We start from the raw sequence: 12,487 nt of genomic DNA, 5'->3' as shown, positions 1-12,487 counted from the left end.
TCTTCCAAATTTTTCCTTGTGGTTGAGTTCCAATTTCAGAGCGTTGTGGTCTGAGAATATGCAGGGGATAATTTCAATCTTTTGGTATCGGCTGAGACCTGTTTTGTGTCCCAGAACATGGTCTATTCTTGAAAATGTTCCATGGGCATTAGAATAGAATGAGTATTCTTTGGTTCTGGGGTGTAGTGTTCTATATATATCTAAGAGGTCCAACTCGTCGAGTATGGCATTCAAAGCCTTTGATTCTTTGCTTAGTTTTTGCCAGGGTGTTCTGTCTATTTCTGAGAGTGGAGTGTTGAGGTCCCCTACTATTAATGTATTTTTATTTATATGTCTCTTTATTCTGGTTAAGAGTTGGCTTGTGTATCTTGCTGCTCCCCTGTTGGGGGGATATATATTTATAATTGTCATATCCACTTGTTGAATACTTCCTTTAAGAATAATATAGTGCCCTTCTGCATCTCTAACTATAGTCTGTAGTTTAAAATCCAGTTTATCTGATACGAGAATTGCTACCCCAGCTTTCTTTTGAGGTCCATTTGCGTGAAAGATGGTACTCCATCCCCTTACTCTCAGTCTGAATGCATCTTTGGGTTCGAAATGAGTCTCTTGTAGACAGCAAATGGATGGGTCATTTCTTTTTATCCAATCTGCAACCCTGTGGCGTTTAAGCAAGAATTTAAACCATTAATATTAAGACTGAGTACTGAGAGATATGCTTTTAATTCTGCCATGTTGTCAGTAAAGTCTTTGTTTGTATTGGCTGTGACTTTCTGTTTTGTATCACTCTTGGGCCTTTTTACTTTTATAGAACCCCCCGTAATACCTCCTGTAGGGCTGGTTTCGTGGTTACGTGGTCAATTTTTCTTAAACCTTATTTTATAATTCCTTTTATTATAGAGTATTCCAGATATATGATATAGGAGTTTTCTTCTCCATGCTTCATAACAAAAGCATCAGCTTTGAGTTGTGAATATTGTTCATCTTCCTTTTTTTCTACTTTGCAGGAAAATGAGAAGATGAGGTGAATTTATGGATTCTATTTTTTTTTGAATTCTCAAACCATACCAAGTCAAAACAGGGATATAACAAGGATTCAAAAGATGAAATGCATGATGAAGGCTTTCCTCCCCACCTTTTCATGAGTATTAATTTATTCTTATGTTTACATATATGTATATAAAATAGCTATCACTTTGGTCATCCTATAACTTATGTTCCTGTTTTTGTAAACTTCTTTCAACCAAACAGCCTTTAACTAAGCAAAAGCTGTTAACCTTTTAACCGAATAAAATATGTTGTAAATATTTTTGCATTGATTATCTTGTTGCATACCAAACTATCTTGTTTTGTTTGGTCTTTAAGCCATCCAATATATTTGATCACCTAGAAGATTTTAAAAGTTGCCTTCTGCCTTGGCCAGTTTTCTGTCCCCCTTCATTCTTATACTTTCAGAATTACTTGTTAGATGTCAGTTTCTGTATTATTTCCATTCTATGTAATCTGGTGACTTGGCTGAGGGGCTTAACCTTTCAGACTCTTTAAAATTTGGTTTTTATAACTTTAAAGAACACTACTATACTAATAGTAGAAAGTAATAAATCCTATTCGTGTCTGAGTTCAGTGAACATAGTTTACTGTATTCAAATGACAGGTCAAATTCTATTCTGCCTAGATGGAAAAGCTTGCTTAAAGAATATCTGACAACTAAAAGGGTGGACTCAGTGTTTTTAACAAACACTCCAGATCATTCTGGGACAGACTGTTCTAGGACCAAACTTTGAGGAACTGCTGTAGGAATACAGAGTCCCACGGAACTTATTCATAATATCAACAATGTGGGTTGAATGGAGGCCTTATTAAAGGAAGAGTTAACACAATGATTGGCACCCTGACAGTCTTTGTTCTCTTTCCTGTACACCTATTACTTGGAGACTATGGACCTCCTAGAGTTAGTCTCCAGTATTATATTTTTGTCCCTAATGCTTATTTCTGTTTTTCCTCCTTTCTATGAGATTTTTCTTTTTTTCCCTTCCCATGTAAATTCTTTTTCAGTTTATGTAGTCAAATTTATCAACCTTTTCTTGCTGGTGGAATTTGGTCACCATAAGAATTTTCCTACTTTCAGATTACAAATACATTTACCCATGGTTTCATTTTGTTTTACATTTAAATTTCTGATTCATGTGGATTTTTCTCTATTATATGAGATACAAATGTAATTTCAAACTTCTTCGAAGTGACTCCCCCAATTAATGTGAAGGTTCATGTTTTCCACTACCGATTTAAAATGCCACCCTTGTTTACGTCGTATTTCCGTGTGCACTTAAATTTATTTCTCAATTTTCTGTTGTATTCGTCTGTGTGTCTGTTTGTGCCCCACTACCATACTCTGTAGACTTTAGGGGGAGTATCGAAGTTTCCCTCCTAGAGCTTTTACATATTTCTTAATAAATTTATGCCTAGGTATTTTATTTTTTTCTTGGTAATATAAATGGGATCTTCCCTTTGATTCTCTCTTCTAATTATTATTTGCATATACATGTTGATTACTGATTTCTGTATGTTAATTACTGAACATTCATTGTTTGTAGTATTTTCTAGACATATGTCCTGAAAACTAAGTTAACTTTACCTCTTTCTTTTTTCCCTTCCAAATCTTATACCTCTCGTTGCTTTATTTTGTCTAATTAATTGTACGGCTGCTACCTTAAGTAAAATGTTAAGTGGTAGTGAGAAGAATAGGTATCCTTGTATTGTTCCTGATTTTCATGGGAATGCCTCTGGTTTTACCCTAATAAGTAAGATGCTGGGTTTTGAGCTAGTCGTGTATAATTTATAATCACATTAAAGTATTGTCTATCAATTATTTTATTGAGGTTTTTTTTTTAAATCATAAATGAATGTTGAATTTTTCTCAAGTGACTTATAGCATTGATAGAGATTGTATGAGTTTGGGTCCAGTGAAGAGATAGAAGCCACAATTATTTTATAAATTGTTAGCCACATAGTACAGAACTAAACAAGAATTAAAAAGACAAAAGGGACCACTGGAGTGTCATAGAGGAAGTAAGTGCGGGCAGTACCTCTGGGCCTGGGGGAGCAAAGAAGAAAGGACGAGACCGAAAGTCTTGGAGGAAGAGTTCCAGGACCCTAGGGAAGGTGTGCAACGGGTTAGTGCTGTTTCCCTGAAGGGCTCTGACAAGACTGGCCTGAGAGTGTGGACAAACTGCAGACTGGGGCCTTCTGTTGCTTCTGAAGTCAGTTGTTCCTGCCGGGGGGTTAGCCATTGCTGTGATGAGGCTGACAGCAACAAGAAGCAAACAGGAAGAAGCAAATTTCTTTTTCCTCCTCCATACTTGCAGTTTGCTACTATCTCCTTCTATTGCCAGAGACTGAAAGGGAGCCTGGCAAAGGAAAAAATGTGGTTTTGCAAAGGCCTGGCCTTAAACAAAATGGAGTGAGACCTGTGGATTTGAAGCTGAAACATAAGAGCTTAATAGCGCAATGGGATAGGATTATTCTTCTTGGGTATATTAATGTAACAAACTATGTTTACTCATTTATTGATGTTGAAACATTCTTACTTTCATGGAATAAATTCCACTTTCCAGTATGTGTCAGCCATTGTGTCTCACCTCTAAGCCCACCTCTCTACAATTTGCTGTATGATGCTGGAACTCTACAAATCACATTTGTTTTTCTTTGCTAGATGACTTTTAAAGCTTCTGTCAACAAGGGGTGATAGAAAGAGACAGAATCAGAAAGAGCGACAAAGGACTTGCTCCTTCTTGTTTGCTTGCTTTTCCTAATCAGCATCCCCTCAGCAATGATGATTTCCTCGGGGGGCAGCAGTTAGTTTGTCACCAGTCGGTTTAGCATTCCTAGAACCGGCCTCATTCTGCCCCCATGGAGGTACCAGCACTACCTGGGTTGTGCCCCTCACAGGCCTCAGGCCTAGCTCCTCAGGGAGCCTCCTTCAGGCTCCTGAGGTGTCTCAGCTGTCTGCCACAAGCCATCTTTGAGATCTGCGTTCTGACTCCTAGAAGCCCTTTCCTAGCTCCTGAGGTATTAAACAGTGGCTGAGCAGGACCCTCTCCTCAGTCCCCACAATTCTAGGTTCTAATAATCCCAGCCTCTTCTTTTTATTACCCAGCTGGTTCCTGTGGTACATTGATGGAGGGAATGCCAAATGATACAAACTTTATAGAAAAGATTTTGACACTATCCAGCAAAATTACGTAGGCATATACAGTCATACAACCCAGTAGTCTCACTTTTAGAAAACTATAGTGAAAATTCTCTTGATTTTGGGTCAGGTCCTGATCTCAGGGTCCATGTTAGGCTCTGTGCTCAGCGGGAAGTCTGCTTGGGAGTTTCTCTCCCATTCCCTCTGCCCCTCCTCCCACTCTTTCTCTCTCTCTAAAAAAAAAATATATTTTTTAAAAATTTCACTATGGTATGGTTTGTAGCAGCAAAAATGGAAAAAAGGAACAACCTAAGTGACATCACTAGAGGACAGCTAACTTGAAAACCAACTGAAATGAATGAAAATAACTATGAAGTTGGTGACAGAGATACCCAGTCTTCCGAAAGGTATTTTGAATTTTTATCTTTATTAGGATATACTCTAAAAAAGAACTATAACAAAATCTTAAACTTTCATTTACTAGTCTCATGGCTGCTATATGTATGAAATAGATCTAGGGACAGATTAAAGCAATTAGATTTCAGAAACTTGAGAATCTTTGGTTACGGAATCAAACTCTGCAATCTTAAATTTTAATTAGAAATACTAGTGTGAACTCATGCTTTTTGCACTTTTAAAAAAGTTATGTATTTTCTAGCTCTGTCCACCATAAATGTCTAGAAACAATGATGACTGACTAGCAATGAGTACTTCTAGCATCTAGATTATGGTTTCTTTTTCTTTTTTTTTTTTTTTTTTTAAAAGATTTTATTTGTTTGAAGAGATAGAGACAGCCAGCGAGAGAGGGAACACAGCAGGGGGAGTGGGAGAGGAAGAAGCAGGCTCATAGTGGAGGAGCCTGATGTGGGGCTCGATCCCGTAACGCCGGGATCACGCCCTGAGCCGAAGGCAGACGCTTAACCGTTGTGCCACCCAGGAGCCCCCTAGATTATGGTTTCTAAATACTGTTTTCCATCACGGAAACCAGGGTTCTTTGGAGAAGTGGCTGATTCCAAGTTTGGGACAGTATATAAACAAGGTGAGCCTGGGATGTCTTGTACAAGAAAACAAGGACATTATTAAAAATGAATGTGACCACATCAAAAGGACATGAATTCCAATTTGAAGGTGCTTCCATTAGCCTAAGATGGGACAAACTCAACATTGGTATGAAAGATTGTAACATTTAAACATGTTATACGAAAGTCACAAATTCATAACGATACTCAAAAAAAAAAAAAAAGGAAACAAAAACATTGGATCTTCTGAAAATTTGTAAGAGGAAATAACAAACATGTATTTTTCCTTTCTGATATCAATTCTATTTGTGCATAGTCAATAGCTCTAGCGAATAGTGATAGTTCTGTTCAAAAGAATCTCGGCTGAAGAAGGAATGTTAGAATTAGGAAAATTACTATTTTGCAACTGCCTAATAAAATAACTTCTTCAGGCAGTGGTCAGCAATGTATGGTGAAACCATGAGGTGAGATGTTGATGGAGAAATTGATTATGAAGAGAGAACCCATTGAACCCAGCAATCAATCTTCACATCATTAGGAATGAGACAACCGGACATCGTAAGCCTCCCGATGTGCTGCAATGTCAAGTGTACAGCACCACCTGTGAAATCTTCTCATTCCCTCCCCCAGCCCCCAAACTGAACTGGAATCTAAGCAAGGCTTTAGATCGATAGGCACGATGTGATTTGAAGTTTGGGTCCAGTAGCGAATGACCAGGAAAGAATTCTTGAGACATTTTAGTACAAAAAGGTGATTTTATTATATCACAAGGACAAAGACCCGTGGGCAGAAAGAGCTGCATCTGTGAGTGTGAGGAGTGTCTGACTATATACTTTTAAGTGGGGAGAGATAACATTAAGTTTTTAAGGAATTTCTGTATGCTGAAAGCAAGGTCTTACAGGACCTTGAAGATTTAGCTACTGTCAAGGTTGCTTTTAGTCTTTAATAAAACATAAACATGGAGGCATTCAGGCAGCCATGATTCCTTGAGGAATGTCAGGCTCTGAGAGTTTCAGGTTATCTATCAGTGTGCTGAATGCAAGGTGTAAGGGGATTTAATTTAAGTTACATTTTTCTTGCTTTGTTTTCCTTATCTTTTTCCCCCCTGAACAGTTTGGACTCTTTAAGGTTGTTGAGGGTAAAAGGTCTTACCTTTTGTAACTTCTTCCTGCTGAATAGGGGCTAGAGATATCCCTACCTATGGGTCAACATTGGTCAGTTGCGGATGTAGGAGTTACGAAAGGCGGAGGCAGTTGAATCCAAGGTAGACAGAATATATGAATCTCCCTGAGTAAAAAGGAGCATCTGTCAATGTGCAGTTACTGTAGTGAGGGAGTCTTGGCACCACGTGAAAAAATACTGAGGAAGACAATGTGTTAGAATTAAAATGACTATAAGAATGAGAAGTTCATGGGGCGCCTGGGTGGCACAGCGGTTAAGCGTCTGCCTTTGGCTCAGGGCGTGATCCCGGCGTTGTGGGATCGAGCCCCACATCAGGCTCCTCCGCTATGAGCCTGCTTCTTCCTCTCCCACTCCCCCTGCTTGCGTTCCCTCTCTCGCTGGCTGTCTCTATCTCCGTCGAATAAATAAATAAAATCTTTAAAAAAAAGAATGAGAAGTTCAACAAAGAGACCCTTAATAGTTGACCATAATCCCCCTCCACGCTAGAAACTTAACCAATTGTTGAAAGAGAGGGAAGGATTTTTGTAGAGCCTCAATTTAAATACTCGTATCTTCTAATAGTCCTGTGACATTTTTATGATAATCTGGGATGTAGACACAGCATGCTGTTTTAATAATGGCACATGTACCTCCTTGTGCTGCTGTTAAGACATCTAAAGCCGTTCCATTTTGTAGAACCACTTTGAGCATTTGTGTGACCTCAGTATTAAGTGAGGAGATGCTATTTTGTGAATCATTGAGTGCTTTTATGGTGTATTTATTAAGAGCTTCCATATGCCAAATTATACTTTCCAGCCCTACAGATGGAACAAAAATGGATGCCAGATGGTCATACCAATGAAAAACAGATCATGTCCATCTCTTTCTTAAATTGGGAAGATTAGCTGGGGTAGTGTTGGTTTTGGTAATGCACCCATGAATCCAGGTGAAACCTAAGGTGCAATGACCTATCCACCCTAGAGGAAGCTAGGGCCATAGGTTAGTTCTACATAACCAGTGGGTTCCGTTTGGGGCTAGCCAACTGATTCCAGCTCACCTTATCCAATCAGCAGCAAACCAGTCAGTAGCCTTGAGTACAATGGTTTGAGAACGGGTTTCTAATGATAGCCATCCTAAATGGCATGTACTATTCGCGCAGGTATCATCTGTATGATTTTTTTTGCTCCCAGCATAAAATTGCCTTTTGACTGAGCTGTCCAATGGTGGGTGTGAGCCATAAGTATGTATCCTAAATTTGATATATACCATCCTCAGTACAGCGGTAAGTAGGGTTTTGTAACTTATGCACTCATTGGTGGGCATCAGTTTGTGCGCTTGTAAAGTCAGTTAATATTTTAATAGTTTGAGGGTATGAAAAAGTCTGGTTACGTCCTGGTAAATTCTATATCATATTGATCATCGGCCAAGAAGAAACATTCTGATTAGTGATAGATTTATCACAGAACACGGTATTGTTATATATTATTTCTGAAGTGTAAGTATATAGAGAGTGCCAATCCGTGCCTTGTAAAGGAAAAACCCACTAGGTAAACCCAGGTGTACTTGACACGGACAAAACGCCACATATCCAACAAGCTGTTTGATTTTGTAGTTCAGTGTAATGCTGTGCCCATTGTAGAAAGGAATTGTCCATTAAGATAGGTGAACAGAGGGACATCTGGGTGGCTCAGTCAGTTAAGCATCTGCCTTCAGCTCAGGTCATGGTCTCAGGGTCCTGGGATCGAGCCCCGCATCAGGCTCCCTGCTCAGGGGGAGGCTGCTTTTCCCTCTCCCTCTGCTGCTCCCCCTGCTTGTGTGCTCTCTCTCCCTCTCTGACAAATAATAAAATCTTTTTTTTTTTTAAAGATAGGTGAACAGAGAACAAAAAGAAAATATACAGCCTTCATCATCATTTGAAGAGGAGTTTGAGATCTTCTACAGGTTTGCAGGAGTAAGAAGGCATGTTAGTTTGCTCATGGGTTTCCTGTGAGGGAGGTACAGGTTTTATTCTAGATATGTGAGCCCATGAAGAGTGTCCTTCTAATTTTACTGCAGTGGGAGTACCTAATATGACCCAATATGGACCTTCCCTTTTTGGATTTAAGCCCCCCGCTGTATGCGACTTCCAGTCTTTTAAATAAACCATGTCTCCATGACTTACCATGGGGTAGGCTTTCGGTTATAGTTAAATCAGGTTTGGGGAACATGTGATCAGTATATTCAATAAGTAACTTACAAATTAAACCAGCCTTGAGTGAATAATTTAACAGAGTATTATAATCTTTATCTAATAACAGGTCCACTGTGAGCAGTGGCTTTCCATATAATAAAAGAGCTAAGTCCTAGATGTTGTTTTGGAGCAGTTCTCATTCTGAGAAGTCCTCTTGGTAAGAGAGAAACCCAATTTTCCTGGCTCTCTAAACTAAGTTTAGTTAGGTGCCCCTTTAAAGTATGATTAGCTTTTTCTACCTTTCCAGAGCATTGTGGATGACAGGCTGAATGTAGAAAACAATTAATTTTTAAAGCTGGTGCTATTTGTTGGGTTGTTTGTGCAGTGAAAGAAGGGCCATTATCACTCTGAAGAGATCGTGGGAGGCCAAATCGAGGAATAATTTCTCACAACAAGACTTTGGTTACTTCCGTGGGTCTTACAGTTTTACAGGGAAAGTCCTTGACCCATCCAGTGAAAGTATTAACAAACACTAGTAGGAATTTATAGCCTTTGCAAGGAAGCATTTGTGTGCCATCAAGCTGCTAGTCCTCTCCTGGATATGTTCCATGCCTTTGGACTGGTTTTAAAAGTGAGGGAGAGGGGACTGCGCCTTCCAGATTTACTTGGGCACAAACAATACAGGATGGGCAAATCTGTTTCATTGTAGCTATTAAGTTCATTCCAGCAAATATATTTTAAATTAAATGTCCTAAAGCACTTTTGCCCAAATAAGTCACCTGGTGTAAACCCTGTATTACCTTCCATTGGTTATTTTTCGGTAGGTGTTTCCCTCATCATTAACAAGCCAGTCCTGCGTATTTTTTGAATATCCTCATTCCTGGGCTATGTGAATTTCTTGGTCTGAGTAGACTGGAGTTATGGACTTTACTGGAGTTAAGACTGGTATAAGACTTCATATTTGTTTATTTTGTGCTGCCTGCTTGGCTACATGGTCTGCCAAATTATTTCCTTCAGATTCTAAAGTCATTTCCTGTTGGTGTTCTCTGAGGTGAATTACAGTGACCTTCTTAGATAGGTGTACAGCCTCATTCTAGGCCCCTATCTGGATAATAATCCCCTTTCCTTCCACATTGGGCAGGCAGCACCAAGAAAGCATATTTGGAATCAGTATAAATATTAATTTTTAGACCTTTTACCAGTTGAAGAGCACAGGTAAGTGCCATTAATTCAGCCTTTTGAGCAGAATTATTTGTTGGCAGGGCTTTTGCCTCAATGGTCTTAATCAGCTAATGATAGCACACCCAGCTTTTCTCTCTCCCTTATCCAGGAAAGGACTGCCATCAGCAAACCAACTGTCATCTCATTTTCAATAGGGGAGTCTTTTAAATCTGGTCCGCTAGAACGAACAAGATCGGTAATCTCTGAGCAGTCATGTTCTAACGTAGAAGTACGATGCTCAGGTCCAGGCATAAGGGTAGCTGGGATTCAAGTTTGACAGGTTTTAGCTATTATTTCAGCTATGTCTAAAAGTATAGCCTGGTATCTGGTAAGTCGGCCTCCCGTCATCCATTGGTGGCCCTTGGCCTCTTTGGACCTGATGTGGAGTCATGACTATCAAGGCCTGTCCTAGAGTAAACTGTGAAGATTCCACCAGGAGGGCTGTCACAGCCACCGCTTGAAGACAAGCCAGCCTTGTGTTACATTATCAAGTGACTTTGAAAAATAGCCCACTTGTTTCATTTCCTAATTTCTGGGTAAGAACTTCCAAAGCTTGTCCCTGTTTTTTTGCAACATATAAATGAAAGGTTTTTCTAAATTTGGTAAAGCCAAAGCCGGGGCTGACGAAAACTTAGCTTTTAATGTTTGAAGGACTGACTGCTGGGCTTTAGTCCCGAATAAAGGTTCCTCATCAGGGCCTTTAATTGAATCATACAGTGGTTTGGTTAAGAGCCCAAATCCAGGAATCCACAGGTGGCAAGAACCTGCCATGTCTAGGAAAGTACAGAGTTGTTTTTTTGTAGGTGGGGGTCCAAGCCTTTTTTTCTGTCAGTAGACAGGGTACGATGACCTGGTGTTAGCTCATATCCCAAATATTGTACTTTCTCTTTAGATATTTGCACCTTTTTAGGGGAGACACGATAGCCTCTGTCTGCCAAGAAGTTAAGTCAAGTTATAGAATTACTATCAGACATTTCTTTTGTGGAACTACAGATTAAAATGTCATCCACATATTGGATTATAGTCTCTTGAGGCAAGGAGATATCACGGAAGTCTTTACTAAGGGCAGCCCCAAACAAGTGAGGACTTGTCTCTAAATCCCTGTGGCAAGACTGTCCAAGTTCAATGAGCAGCCTGTGGGCTCGAAGGTGAGGCTCATTCAAAGGCAAATAGTGGCTGTGTTTCCTCACATAGAGAGATGCCAAAGAAGGTGGCTTTTCAATCAAGTACTGAAAACCAGCTGGCATCACCAGGGCCCTGGGCGAGAACAGGATATGGAGTTGGCATTATGGGATGAATAGGCTCCACTGCCTCGTTTATAGCTCTTAAATCTTGTACCATCTGATATTTCCCATTTGGCTTTTTTACTCTTAAAATCGGAGAGTTATAAGAAGATTGACAAGGCTTTAAAATGCCACATTTGAGAAACTTATCAATACGTGGTTTTAACCCAGCTTTTGCCACAGGGTTTAAGGGATATTGGTTTTTCTGAAGTATAGTGGCTGGGCCCTTCGAGGGCACTTTCACTGGCTGGGCTTTACAAGACCGTCCTGGGACATCGCCATCCCAGACCTGTGGGTTTACTTTCTTCCAGATATTAGGGAGGATATCAGGGATATTAGGAGGGATATCAGGATATCGGGGATATTAGGAGGGATATCAGGGTAAGGTGTTAGTTCTCCAGTTGTTAAAGAAAACAAGCCATCCTCTTCTTAGGTCAAAGCAAACCTGTTTCCCAGTTTATACATTACATCTCATCCAAGTAATGGAGTGGGACAAGACAGAAGGACCAGAAACCCACTGAACAGTAACCCACTGACTTTTGTATTCACAGGTTAAAGGCATTGCCTGGAGGCATGTTTTGGGTTCCCCTTCTCTGCCAATGATTTTATGGCTAGAAAAACAAGTTGGGCCAGAGTGTTGAATAAGAACAGAGTGGCTCCTATAGGAATAAGAAAATTGACAGACTTACCTTCCACATCCAGGATAACCCCAGCTTGGTCATCTTGATGTCATAGGGAGTGGAACCAGCCTCAGGGCCCTGTCATGCTGGATCCTCCAGTTCCTGCTCTGGGGAGGCGGGGGTGGGGGAGGGAGGAGTGAGTTCCTGTCTTCCTCTCTCTCTGGAGATGGGACAGTCCCTTTTCCAATGTCCCTATTTTTTACAGACAGGACATGGCCCTGGGGGAGAGCCGTTGTTTGGACATTCTTTGCTCCAGTGTCTGGTCTGGTCACATCCATGGCACGGGGTCCTACCTGCTCCTTTGTCTGATACCGGCTTTTCCTTTGGGCCCTGGTTAGTCTGGGGTTGTGGGGGATCCGCAATAGCGCCAGCCAATATTTGAGCCTGTACTTTACCCTGCAATTGAGCTCTCTGGTCCTTTTCTTGCTTTAAGGCCACATCTCTATTAATAAAGACTCCAGTAGCTACCTCTAGTAGGCGCTGGGTGGGAGTATGAGGGCCTAAAGCCATTCTATTCAGTTTTCAGCAGACGTCAGGTACCGACTGACTTATAAAATGCATGTTTAATATAGTCGTTCCCTCAGGTGAGGTTGGGTCCAGATTTGTGTATTTATGGATGGCTTCTATTAAGTGACCTTGAAGTAGAGCTGGATTTTCAGCAGCACCTTGAATCACTTCCTGAATTTTATCAAAGTTTACAGATTAAGAGAATCCTTTTTTCATTCCTTCCATTAATCAAGTGATCGTATGGTCTCTCCCGTCCC

The 12,487-nt window shown here is 40.4% G+C and overlaps 1 protein-coding gene across 1 annotated transcript in view; it reads left to right on the top strand.

Annotated features, from left to right (window-relative positions):
• The window catches only part of SGO2 (shugoshin 2), a 40,036-nt gene extending 36,420 nt beyond the window's left edge, over positions 1-3,616 (top strand). Inside the window, exon 8 of the mRNA XM_040642207.1 lies at positions 1,008-3,616. Coding sequence (XP_040498141.1) covers positions 1,008-1,023 — 16 coding nt within the window. The 3' untranslated portion in view covers positions 1,024-3,616. The remainder of the gene's footprint in view (positions 1-1,007) is intronic.
• The last annotated feature ends 8,871 nt before the right edge of the window (positions 3,617-12,487 follow it).

Source organism: Ursus maritimus, unplaced genomic scaffold (assembly GCF_017311325.1).
Source record: "Ursus maritimus isolate PB19 unplaced genomic scaffold, ASM1731132v1 scaffold_1, whole genome shotgun sequence".
NCBI classification, from domain to species: domain Eukaryota; kingdom Metazoa; phylum Chordata; class Mammalia; order Carnivora; family Ursidae; genus Ursus; species Ursus maritimus.
The sequence above is the reverse complement of the archived record's forward strand: the minus strand, read 5'-3'. Positions and strand labels throughout refer to the sequence as shown.